We start from the raw sequence: 13,912 nt of genomic DNA on the forward strand, positions 1-13,912 counted from the left end.
TCCCAAAAAAAAAAGCAAAACGAAATCTACCTGCCCAAAAAGTTTCGACCAAGGGCCATCAATTCTGCCACATTTTTTCCTTCTCTGATGAACTCCAATACCTTCAATAACAAATGGAAACATAAGGAAATCTCAAATAAGAACATGACATAGAAAACAAATTTTCCAAGGCTTAAATTTTCCTTCCCTCATGAACTTCCAAGGCTGGTAAGACTTGTGATAGGACTTGTCAATACCAAAACATTGTTTTAAAACTACAAAAAAAAAACCCTAATCCATGTTAAAAAGAGTGACTTTTTCATCTAGTGAATCAGCTTAACGTGGGTATGTCATCTCTTCCAAAGGCATTCAAATGAATCTCAACAAGGTAACCACAATCCAAGAATGGCTTGATATCCATGTTGTACATCTTGAAGAGCCACCTTATTAGGCTCATACATTAGTTGTGGAATTATCAAACATTGTGCACGAATTTCTCCTTTCCATGATCTTTTTTATAAAAAAAAGGACTCTCTTCAATGATGGAGCAAGAGAAGGCCTCTCTTCGATGATGGAGCATTTTTAGTGTGTTTTGGGGTTGTTTAAGAGGCTAATCAGCACAAGTGATGCATGTTTTAGCTCAATACCCCCTCTCAGGCCCAAAACTGAGCTGAAAGGTGAGGCTAGCCATTGTGATGTTTACTTACCCCAAGGCATCCCACCGCAAAGCAACCAAGGCATCGGACAAAGGGTGCACGTCGACTACCCAATGGCCTACCAAGACTACAAAGGTGATTGTCATCTTACCAAGGGAATCCAAGTAGTCACCTTAGAGAGGACAAGGCATCGGACAAAGGGTGCGCGGCAGCTGCCTAGTGGCCTACCAAGCCCTACAAAGGCGGATGGAACTACATGATTTTTTTTTTTTGAATAAGTGAGGTAAATTTTATGGGATGCGGCTGATTGAGTAATAGTCACCCAGAAGACGGAAGTAGGGAGAGTACACCCAACACATCACAAAATAGAACAAGCTAACCCATCCACTCAGGGTGTCGATGACGAGGAAAAATAGGTGATGAGGTATCCATGTGATAGAGGATGGTGGTGTGGTAACAACAGCCGCCGATGGAAACAGCTTAGGATCCACTCAAGTGGTGCTTTGCACAATGAGATGCAAAGTATACTACATGCTGAAGAATGCTTATGCAGCAGGTGCCACTTGGACAATGTCCCTCATGGGAAAATTGTTCACTTGCCCAAGTGCCCTATAACAAAGATGATGAAATCATGCAATGCAAAGGGTAAGGTACAACAGGGGGAAGAAGCCGATGTTGAAGACAAAGTGTTGAAGCCTGTAAAATACCAAGAAGAGTAGGAACCCCCCTCTCAACCTGGATGTAGATGCCGAAGAAGGAAGAGGAGCCTAATTTCGGTCTTTGGATGGTCCCGAGAACCATGAGGAATGAAAGAAGAGAAAGTGGATGAAGTGGATGAAGCACCCCGCTAGAAGAGCAAGGTAGAAGTCACCGCCATGATAGCATCGAGAGAGATGTTGCACGATCCGCCTCGAGAGGGAAAACCGCCATGCTAAAAAAAGAGCAAGCACTCCTAGGATGATGAAACCATGAAAGGAACGGTGTACATCCCCACGTCTCTAGCCCGGGTAGAACCAAAGCAATCTGCAAGTTAGCCCTACACGGAAAGACAAAACCCTACAAAAGAGATGAGAATCTGCAAACACAGAGGTTAGTGGTGAGATGCTCCAAAGCAAAACATAACAAAAAGGAAATGTAACTCAAAATAAATGCAATGAATGTGTATGTGTGTGAATAAATGCAGCGGAAGTCAAAAGAATGGAAAAGCTAAGGACAATGAATCCTATGGGCCCGACGCTAAGAGTGTGAAAAATGAATGCTAGACTGACCTAGGGTATATGAAAGGACCTAGAGATATGCTAGTCTAAGAAGGTGGCTACCATCGCGTACGTCCAGTAGTAGGGCTCTGCCAAGGAAACACCTGACGAGGTGGAAAGAAAGGTGAGATAGATGCATGAAGTGTAATGGGATCGGAACCTGCAGACCAATCAGCCAGTCCCTCAGGGGTAGTGAAAGAGATGGGCTACTGAGGCTGTACTCGAGCCACACGTCCAGCAAAAACAGCGGGTGCAAAAAGAGCAAATGAAGCAAGAGCGGAAGGCGTAGCCCCATTGGACTGTGTAGTTGCAGCGGTCTGCAAAGGCTTTTTAGATAGAAGACCTTGGGCCTTCGAGCGACACTCCTCGTCCACATGGCTTGCTCTCTAGCAATGTGTGCAAAACCGGTTTTTCTTAGTAGGAAGTTGCTGCCAGATAGGTCTAGATTCTTTGGTTCCATTTGAGGAAGAGGAGTCGCCCTTTGATTGGCTTGCCTTCGCATCTTGCCAGTTCTTGCCACTGGTGGTTTTCCCTCCCAAAGAAGAGGCAACCAACCCCCTCTACTCTGAATAAGGATATGATGAGGATTTCTTGTGGACTTGATCATGTAACCTTACGTAACGCAAAAACTAGCACTTAAACTCGTAGAAGGTTGGCAATCGAGGTTGGGAGATGATGTGGTGAATGAAATTGAAGTATTTTTCAGGCAACTTATTCAAGAAGAATGTAAACTAATCGTCATCTGACTTTGGAGAGCCAATAGTGGCGAACTCGGCAAGTGACCACCTATATTCAGCCAGCTTGACTTTTAGATCATCCCCTTCCTTAATAGAGAACTCTTGAAGCTCGAAGTTGAGATTGATGCACCGAGTACGATCACGAGCCGCATAGCAGTCGAGAAGGTGACTCCAACGCTCTGACGCGAGCGGGAAGTGTTGCAACTGAGAGTGAAACTCAAGAAACAATCCCTGCAACAGCTCAACAATGGCTGTGGCATTGCGGGCTCTCCATTGACGGATGTGATCAGGGTGAGCTAGTCGAGGATTCGGCATAGTCGAGGGCTCTCCATTGACGGATGTAATTAGGGTGAGCTAGTCAAGGGTCCGGCATAGGCTCTAGACCAATGACTAGATCCCAAGGACCCTGAGACTCAAGCATTTGTTGCATGAAATTAGACCAAGTGGTGAAATTTGACCCGTTAAAACGTGTATTATCCGTGAAGGCATTCTTGGCCGTTGCAACAGGAGTGGTAGTGCTCGGAGATGGATAGTGTGAAAAAGTGTAGTGTGGGTAGGATGGGGGAATGGAGTACACTTGGGAATGGGCCCCAGAGTGCCCACCACGCATGCAGGTAGTGTGCAAGGTGGATCCATAGGTAGAGATGGGCTGACTAGGCATGGGCATGGTAGCCACATGAGAAACCCAAGGAGGTGGAATGGGAACACGAGGAGCAAAAGATGGGAATCCCTGTGTAGGTGTAACCCAAGAAGAATGTGAAGACACACCATAAGCTGAGGATAGAAACCCCTGCGTATGAGTGGTCATGTGAGATGTAAAGCTGGGGATAGTGAGGGGAATGCCCATCACAGTCGACCCAGGAGTTATGGGTGTGCTCATTTGCTGAAAGGTGAGAGGCACTGTGTTAAAGGGTGGCATTCCCTATAACGAAGTATCATGGTGCAAAGAGGTAGAGAATGGGTTGGAGAAGGAAAAGGTGCTAGGAGTGGAGATGGAAGATCCAACCCCTAGGGTGTGTGATGCAGATGTGGAGTGTAATCTAAGGTTTTGGGAAGATGATGAGAGGTGATCAAGGTGTGATATAGAAGAGGGTGGGATGGGAGGGAAGTGAGAAGTATGTGTGATATGCTCAAATGAAACAAAAGCTGTAGATGGACCTGAATTCCCTCTGCTTTGTGAGCCCCCTTTATTGAAGTTCACATATGCAAAGCCATCCGGATCCTGTACCTCAAAAGAAGAAACAGGTGAGGATTTTGATTCATGCAACACAAAAGAATTGTACAAACCTGACATTGGACCTGGCTGAGATGATGAAGATGGATCGCCAGACATTCCGAATGCCGTATGTCCTCCATGATCGAAGAGGTGGCCATGGAGAGGTGGCCAGCCTCACCAACTAGTCCAGATATGGTAGCAAAACTGGTAGGAGGGGTGTAAACATCACCGTACTTGTTGCGATAGTACTCCTCAAAGTCCTCCTTTGTCATGTTAGTGAAATCTGGTGAAGGTGGAGTGTCATCCTCCTCACCGAGTCCATAATGCCGTCTTAGGGCCTCCAATGATGGAGAAGCCTGATAAGACATCATAGGAACTGGAGAAGAAGGTATCTGGGACATTGTGATTAGGTTAGGAGTCGTATTGTGTGCCTCGCACAAAGACAAGCTCTCCACAATATCTACAGGATACTCTTTACAAGAGCACCGGCTCTGATACCATGTGAAGAAAACTCCTAGGTTTTGCACTGAGGACACACAAAGTGTATAACCACGACAAAAACACAAAGAGATAGACACAGACACAGAGGGCAAAACTCAAACCCTAAACGCAAAACTCAAAACTCAAACCCTAAACTCAAAACTCAAAAACTCAAATACAGAAACTCAAACACAAACAAAAGAAGGGAGAGAGTGAACACAACTCTGAAGTGAATGAAAGCTATAATGAATGTAAGAGTGTACACTGTGCTCAAGGGCAGAGCAATGTTGGAGTGTGACGTCCACCAGAGACGGATCCCAAGTCTCTAACCACCAGTCGGATTGTAGGAGTGCTAAAAGTGAATGGTAGCAGGCTGGTCACAAAAACGCATCAGTCTGGAGGCTGAAAAATGGTAAACGCAGCAATGTACCGCCGATTAGAGGCTGAAAACTGCACACAGTCTGCTGTAAACAACGGGCTGAAACAGTGTCTAATGTAGCTGGCGATGACTGGATGATCAAATCGCAGCAAATGCTGATGTCGCCAGCAGCTGACGTCAGCATGGATGAAGGTGTCAGCAGCAGGAGCAAACACAAATTGAGTGGCAGCAATCTGGAGGGCTGGACAACCACGTGGGAGGGGGCTGATGGCTGAAATCTGCACGTGGAGTGAGAAACCTGCACAGACGGAATGAGGCTGAATGGGGGCAACTTATAGATGTGGAAGGGTGGCCCAAAAATTAGGGTTTCCACTAAACTCTCTCGAACCACTCCCCGTTTTAGGGTTTCCACTGAACTCTCTCGAACCGCTCCCCATTTTAGGGTTTTACTCTAAAAGAGCATTTTTAGTGTGTTTTGGGGCTGTTTAAGAGGCTAATCAGCAAGTAATACATGTTTTAGCTCAAGATCCACACTCTTCATTTCAGCATTCATTGATTGCAGAATTCTGTATTCTTCTGTCTCTTTTCTCTCTGTTTCTCTCGTGTTCATTTTCTTTTAATCTTGTCTATACGCTTCTGCATTTGCTGCACTGTAACAGAGATTAATAGAGATAAAGGGAGATAGAGGAGAGGGATTGAGGGATTGAGAGAGAGTGAGTGAGTGAGTGAGTGAGTGAGTTAGTGAGTGAGTGAGTGATAAACATAGAGGGAGATAACAACCCCAAAACATGTTTACTTAATGAAAAACCCTAAAATGAGGAGCAATTCGAGAGAGTTTCTGTGCAAACCCTAATTTAGGAGGGTCCATCCACATCTATAAATAGTTGCAAGTTTCTGACTCTACCATGCATATTTCAGCCACCAGCCACCTACCATGTGCTATCCAGCTATCATCAACTATAGCCCATCACCATCCAGCCCTAGACGGCCTATTTCCAGCCATCACCTTGCTATTTGGACATCTCCATTTGTTGCATCATCATAGCACTTGATCAGCTTGCATTTTCAGCATCTCTTGCCATCTCTCCCACCAAGCAACTACTATAATACTTGCATTTTTGTTGTCCAATAGGCCGCCTACATTAGTAAACACCTCTCCTATTGTCACGTGATAATTCTCTGCCTCGGGTGATCAATTTTCAGCCTTCTCTAGTGGTACACTACTACATTTACTAGATTTCAGCCTCTGACTCCTGTGTTTTGATGACCATCTTGTCGCCCTTCATTATTCAGCAAACTCTCATCTCTAACTAGTGGTTACAGCACTAGGGATCCATCTCTGGTGCACGTCACACTCGGACACTCTATTACTCTGCCCTTCAGCATTCTATACACTCTAACATTCATTTACTACATTGATTCATTCACTTCGGAGTTCTCCTTCTCTCTCTATATATGTTTGTGTTTTTGCATTTTGAGTTTCAAGTTTTGCGTTTTCCGTTTAGGGTTTGAGATTTGTACATCACTGTCTATGTCTTTTGTGTTCCTATTATGGTCGTACACTCTATGTTTCCTTAGTGCAAACCCTAGTAGTTTCTTCACGTGGCTAGTAGAAGAGCAAATCTCCTAGGAAGATGAAACCACAAAAGGAACAGTGTGCATCCCATGTCTGTAACAACTTCCATCATCTACATCATGTTGTTTTTGTGTTTTCAGCACTCTTCTTCATTAGCCTCTACTCTTGACTAGTGGTTACTACACTTGGGATCCATCTCAAGTGGATGATACACATCAAAACCTCCCACTCCCACAAGAGCCATTGACTATTGGACAACTTTGCCCTTGAGCATGTTGTACATTCTTTCCTTCATTTACAGCATTCATTTATTCACTTCAGAGTTCTCCTCTTCTCTATTTGTGTTTGTGTGCTTTTTGTGTTTTGCATTTAGGGTTTGAGTTTTGCACATCATTGTCTGAGTCTTTGTGTTTCAGTCGTGGTCGTACTTTTGTGTTTCCTCAGTGCAAACCCTAGGATATCTTCACAATTTCTGCTCCACTCATGGACACATGGCTACTCCATGGACTCTTGACTCCTCGAATTGACTTGGTGGTTCTATGTCAAGGAGGGAAACCAACTACTTCTATGTCATGGTTGAGATGAACTAGTGCCTAGCAGGTTTTCTTTTGGGGGATCTAACATTCCTTGATCTCCTCTTCCGCAACATCTATTCTCCTTCGGAGTGCATGACTTGGCACACAGCAAAGATCTCTTTGTCCTATAGAAGTGCGATGATGCTCCTCACATATCCCCTTGCCAAAGAGGGATGATTGTGACAGGATAGTAGTTGGGCATGTTGATACCTACTATACATTGATATGATGCGATGGATCCAGATGCATGCTTTCTACATGCATTGACATTTTGGCAAGATCAAATCCTAGAGCTCTGATGGACTTCCACGTTTGTGATGGGCTATTTGATAGAGAGCAATCTTTGCTCCTAGGTTGAGCTTAGATAAGGGGCCACTTCAGTGGTCTGGATGAAGGCTAAGAATCCATGGACATGGTGTACTTCTACAAGGCACTAGTGACAAATAGGGATTCAGTTATTTTCACTTTTTGTGATCACAGTTTGAGTATGATTGACATCAACTTGGTGCTTCTTCTTAGATGTCTTCTAGACTGGAGTCGTAACCTAGAGTTAAGAGTCTTGGAGCATTTCAAGTGGTGCATTCAGGTACTTCGAGCATCTTAGAGTATTTCCAGTGGTGCATTCGGGTACTTCAAGCATCCCTTATCATTATTGTATGTTCTATGATGGTATAGGTTTCTAGCAAATCATTACAATGGACATAGTGATGATTTTAGGGGCCTGTTGTTCCCCATCCTTGTATATTTTATTGTATTGACCACCTATGATTTGAGAGAGGGTGTTATGTACAATTCATGGATGTTAGGCCATTTATTAGGCTTTGTATAGAGCATCTTATGGGCAATTGGGCAATCCATTTTGGGGCCAGCTCATTTGTCTGGAGTCTCTCCACAATGTCTATTTATACTCCACTCCTCCATTCTTGTGGTATCAGATTATATCCATCTGGAGAGAGGGAATCCACAGCTACTGCTGGTCACCACATGTGCCATTCACCTGTGTAGTTTGTATGATACATCTCTTGTATTGTTTTGCGGATTCCATTGCCCGTTCATTCATTGTTTGAGCTCTTGTGTTCTTTGCAGTATTCTTCGTCGTTCTTTGTGTTTTTGCAGTTTATTACAGCAGTATCTCTTTCTTCCTTCGCCACCCCCTATTCTGACACCTTCATGAAGCTCAACACAGAGACCTATCTGTACAATTGCAGATTTAGCAAAACAATATGATGTAGAAGCATATGCATATACTTGCTAGAATTGCATTTTCTCACCAGAATAAATGCCTCGAGTTGATCATTGAGTTAGTGCAACTGTGTTTTCAACATTTCCATGTCTTTAAAGTCAATCTCTGCCATCAGAAAGGTGTCTACAGCAGGAGGCTGCACTGGAACCAAGGACAAGATGTTGCTGAACTAGCAAGTGAGGCGATTCACAGTTGTTTGTGGGCAGCAAAGGCTGTGTTTCCACAGGTTGAATTGTTTTCTGGCTACTCAACTGTAGCACAAGGCTGCATTTACCTCGAGTGAGGCAGCTCAGCACTGTTCATGTGCAACAGGAGCTCCATTTTTACAAAAAATGGCGGCAATACTTTGTTTTGATGAGTGTCATAATAGTAAACCACCAAAAGGCTGTCATGCACAGCAAAGGTTGCACTTAACCAAGATGAGGTGCATCAAAGGCTGCATTTCAATCAGGTAAGGTCCAATTCCTAGACAGACAGACAACAGTAACAATCACCTGCATTTAATCCAAGATCTTAAGACAGACATGCTCAGGCAACTTTGTTTTCAGCAGTTCGAGCTGCTACAATGTCCTACTGCATTGGCACTTTCATTAAATGCATATGGCTTAGGGGATATTTCCTACTTTTGATTCAGCATCTAGATCTAAAGATGATACTTATGATCTTTAGAAGAAGAGAGTGCCCACAGTTGGCTAGCACGTTATTATGATATTATCATTAGCACTGAGCTAGTGTGCTTGAAATTTTGTCTTAGCAGTTTTTGCAGACTGATTTTGCAGTGAAAGACACTATATGGGTGTCAATCTTGAGCATAGCTACATGACTGGAAGTCTCATGTTGGTACCAAGTTGATGGAACAAGTTATGTAGTATCAGGATTTATGACTAAAGCTAAGGCCATACGTAAGACTACAGTTTACCAGTAATCAGATTATGGTTAATACTTTGGTAAAGAAACAGATTCCTTTTGTGCAATTTTAATTGTTGTTTCCACTTGGGGGTCCCACCTTCGAGGCTATCACTTCTAATGTGGAATCTGAGGCTGCTAAATATACACACCCTTCCAAAAACTGGCCCAGGCTCATCACAAAGGTGGTCATAAACAACACAATAACAAAGGTCACCAATCACAGCCATCTAGATGTACATCATCGTCTTACTTGTCTTATTCAGAATTATCCCAATGTCACTAGTATGGTATATAGAGAGACCATTGGGCTAATGAATGCCCAGAGAGGATATGATATTGTCATAGACACTGGACTTGCCTCTCAAGGTGCCGATGCCAAGAAGTTGGTGGACAACATTATGCACTATCAGGAGGTATAATTGAAGCTGAAGATTACTGGCAAAACCATTAGTCATGGCAACAATGGCTCAAGGTTTGTTGAAAAGCCTTCGACGTTTCTTTTCTTTTACTTTCCACTGTTGTTTCTGTCCATGAGAATGGCTCTAAGGCCCTCGTTTCTGTGTGAAGTCCGAGGCTGCTTAACATACCCAGTCTTATAGGACATCAACATCTTATTCATCTTATTAGTTGTCCGTTTCCCGTGTTATTATTGCACATACAAAAGCCATTGGTTGAAAGACTGACGAAGGAGGATTGATGCCGAGCTAGCAGCACCGCAGTATGTAACGTCATTGCCTTCGATAGTTCTGAGGTTTTGCCGCCTTGGAACTGACTTACGTTAAAAGAAATTTTGACTCTTTTGTGTTCAGGAACGCAGCCATGAGGATTAACCAGCCTCTCACTGATGTAGATTATTACTCTTCTTATAAGGAGCGATTTCATATTGCAGGGCGATCATCAATCACTTTAGCTCTTCCACATGCGCTATGCGAGCTACTCACTGTACAAAAAAAGAGGCAAGCCAAAGGTGCTTAAAGCCTATGCACGTCAAGAAATGTGTGCCATGTATATTGCAACAGCCAGAGATCCATAAGCACAGAGACTTAGCAGCCACAAATGCGCAGATTGCTGCACTTGAGAGAGACACTATGATTTTACTCGATGATCACAAAGAACCGAATCTGCCTGGCAATGGAAGAAGTCAATCAATACTGTGACAATTAAACAGATCTGTTCGCTACTTACTTGGGAAGCTATAAGGGCGCTAGCTTCTGGAGCGTTGAGGCGGAGACCTCTGGCGAGCCGTTTTTGGGCGAGGTATCCAGCCTGGTGCAAGAGAAGCTTTTCCTTTTCCCTGGGTAACAGCTGCATGTTGGAGGCTGCGTGTGCGAGAGAGACAGCAGGTCACAGGACGAGAGGTGAAACACAAGAAGAGGGCTCTCTCTCTCTCTCTCTCTCTCTCTCTCTCTCTCTCTCTCTGTGTACGATCACAGATACTCCGTCCGTGTGCTTGCGTCGATTCCATATGCTAGCTTTTTGTCCACGATGTCCCTGTCGCCGATCGTGGGTCCGAGATTCCAGTTTCACTGCTCACGTAGGCCAAAATATTAGCTCATTTCGCTGTGGACTTGTCATTTGCCTCGTCGCTACCTCGGAGACTCGGAGTCCGGACGGTGCGCGAACTGTATCTGGAGGCAATCCAGATTCCAGTAGGTAACCCCTGCCAAAAGCGGTAACTGGTGTTCTCTGAACCCAGAAACCTGTGATTATTGATACACTTCACAAATGAGGGTTTCATAAGGGATCTCGTTAGAATCTCGATACACTTCGCAAATGAGGGTTTCACAAGGGATCTCATTAGAATCTCGATACACTTCGCAAATGAGGGTTTCACAAGGGATCTCATTAGAATCTCGGGTGAATATGTTGCTTTTGTGATTATTGATACACTTCGCAAATGAGGGTTTCATAAAGGATCTCCTTAGAATCTCGGGTGAATATGTTGCTTTTGTGATTATTGATACACTTCACACATAAGGGCTTCATAAGACATCTCATTAAAATCCTAGGCGAATATGTTGCTTTTGTGATTATTGATACACTTCGCACACAAGGGCTTCATAAGACATCTCGTTGAAATCCTAGGTGAATATGCTGACGAAAATTCCTTCGTTTGAGGGGTGAGGAATGAGACTGCAAGCACTATCTATCTACTTGCCAACAGCATATTGGTACAAAGTCGTCCCGTTCATAATTTTATTGGTGTTTGTAGAAGTCATTTGTCTATAAATTTGTAATGCACGTGCATGAGAAGTAACACATAATAGGTATTTTTAAAAACAAGTTTTCTACCATGCACATGACATGTACATTTGCACATGATGCGTACATTATGTGCGTGGTGTATGATACATTACACCCAAGATTCAAACAATAAACTTGTGATTGCCTCATTGGCAAAGATTCAAATGGTAAACCTACCACTACCTCATTCACACTCCAATTGCCTGTCCATTAGCCTCTTTTAAAATCAAAAAGCAGTTCCATAGCCTTTTCTTGCTCATGTGTCATGTCAAGGCATCACCTCACACAAGGATTACGACTTTTTGCATGCGTCACTACTTTTACATGGGTTACTCTTTTTGACATTTGGATGACGAATAAGTGCCTTCAAAATGCATATGTGATGCTCAAGTTGTTGATTGTGTCACATTAGGGATCTCTCACCTTTGTGAGATAGTCACAAGGGTGGGCCTACCTTTGACTCTCTACGTTTGTTTTGTAATAGTTTGTCCTAAATCCTCAATATTAAAGAAGCCTTACATGAACACGAGAATGGGGACAAACTGATAATCTCTCCGAAGCCAATGGATTGCAAACAACTTTCCATGAACAAACGGTCCAAATGGTTGGTTTGGCCAATCTGAGCAACCATCCACTCTAAAGGCCAAAAAGCTAGCCTACTAGATTGAGCAAGCACTACCCCAATCTTTGTGGAGCCTTTTCATTGGGCTATTCAGTCATGAAAAAGCTAATGACTACCCCTAAGAAGTCCCTATTTTGTGTTCAGCAACATCAAACAAGATGAATGTAGATATTTCTAGGAAATCATCAAGTTTAATTGTGCACATTTGAGTATATTATTCCTAGAGCAAACACCTCCAAGTTTAGTAGCACCTCTAGGGACAATGTATTTTTGAGCTTATGTGAACTCTCTCTCTCTCTCTCTCTCTCTCTCTCTCTCTCTCTCTCTCTCTCTCTCTCTCTCTCTCTCTCTCTCTCTCTCTCTCTCTCTCTCTCTCTCTCTCTCTCTCTCTCTCTCTCTCTCTCTCTCTCTCTCTCTCATAATTTTGTGCTTAATGAACCCATTCCTAAATATTTTATTTAAGACCTAAAAAATAATGCCCCATCTCCCAAGATATTTAATTATGACTTGTAGATGCCGATTTAATTTACTTTCCATCATTTCTTTTGTTGTGTTGATTACATTTTTCTCTTCTTCCTTCTCTTTCCCTCTCAAATTTTCTCTTTTTGTGCATTCCATCCATGCATTAGTATTGGAAGAAACCTTCTCAATATTTATATTTCTTTGTACTATAATTACACAATTAGAAGAAGCTTAATGTAGCATTTTTATTGCAAGAGACAAAAAGATCACCAAGGTATTGTTTTCAATATCAAAAGCACACTTTTTCATTGTATTTTCATTTGAAAGGATTTAAGAATTTTCCATTGCTATAAGTCTATTTGTTTATCTTTTTTTATTTTGAACCATTACTCTTGTTATTTTTATGCTCTATTTGGAAAAGCTTGCATTTCAATTAGATTAGAAAATGCAAAAAACTTATCAAGGTAACTAGAATGGCAATATAAAAATAATTCGTTGTGTTTTCACTTGTATTAACTTAAAAATTCATTAACATACTTTTGAATGCTTTCTCTTCTTTCTTTTCTATCACACTTCTTTTATGTATTCATATGCATAGTTGAAAGAAGCTTAGCCAAGACAATTGGATTGCAAGAGGCAAGAGACTCTGCTCCTCATGCTTCTCTTGCCATTAAATGAAGCATGAGATATTATTTCTCTTTCTCTTCCTCTCAAGTGTGTCACTTGTCTTTCTCTCGTGTATTTGTATGCGCCATTGATAGAAGTCTAATGTATCATTTGGATTTCAAGAAGTAAGAAACTCATTAATGAATTTTTGGAATATTAGAAGTATTCTTTTTCCTTATGTTTAAATTTGTGGTAGTTTTAGAAGCCCTAATAAACCAACATTTGATTATTTCAAGTCTTGATCTTTTTGTTCTTTCTACTCTCAGTATTTCTCTTTCTCTTTCATGCATTTGGATATATGATTGGAAGAAGCTTGAGATATCATTTTGAGTGCAAAAATTAAGTAACTTGTCAAGATATAATTTGAAATACTCAAATATATTTATAATCACATGTGTAATAGTTTTGGATGTCCTAATAAATATATATTCAATTATTATATGCCTTTCTATACACACACATTCAATTATCACAATAGACGTGATAGTAAATGCTTAGTTAAGATGGCATCACATTTTATTTTATAAGTATTTCATCTTTCAACTCAACCTCCTAAGCTTTACATTTTCTCTTCTATAGCTTCTAATATGGTTTTTTCATGTGTAGCACCATTTGATTTAGGTAAGGAATATCCTTTGTCGATAAATAAGTGACCATTAGCATGAGACACTTGCACATGGAGAAATCTACTCCCAAGTAAGGATGTTCCCATTATAACTAGAAGACTTGATATCATACTAATAAAAGCATGTAATAGATTGAGAAAACATAGAATAATATCCAAATGTTATTCAATATGAAGCTTCTCATTAGTATAATGAGAGTTTATACAATACATGTGATTTTAATCACATTACTTTGCAGAGAATTCAATCAGAGATCCATGGATCTTCTTTTTGTTATTTTCAACTT

General features: G+C 41.9%; 1 protein-coding gene across 2 annotated transcripts in view; it reads right to left on the minus strand.

Moving 5' to 3' along the window:
- The window catches only part of URE (urease), a 186,188-nt gene extending 175,685 nt beyond the window's left edge, over positions 1 to 10,503 (minus strand). The window contains exons 1-3 of one of the 2 annotated variants that reach the window (XM_087668541.1): positions 10,192 to 10,330; positions 9,666 to 9,946; positions 31 to 101 (exon numbers count right to left, since the gene is read on the minus strand). In XM_087668541.1, coding sequence (XP_087524667.1) covers positions 31 to 101; positions 9,666 to 9,674 — 80 coding nt within the window. In that variant the 5' untranslated portion in view covers positions 9,675 to 9,946; positions 10,192 to 10,330. Of the gene's footprint in view, positions 1 to 30; positions 102 to 9,665; positions 9,947 to 10,191 lie in introns of both variants that reach the window. The other variant, XM_087668540.1, reaches the window with a different exon arrangement.
- Between the last annotated feature and the right edge of the window lie 3,409 nt (positions 10,504 to 13,912).

This window comes from Lygodium microphyllum, chromosome 26 (genome assembly GCF_053477565.2).
Source record: "Lygodium microphyllum isolate KBCC chromosome 26, Lygodium_microphyllum_v1.1.10, whole genome shotgun sequence".
In the NCBI taxonomy this organism is placed as follows: Eukaryota; Viridiplantae; Streptophyta; class Polypodiopsida; order Schizaeales; family Lygodiaceae; genus Lygodium; species Lygodium microphyllum.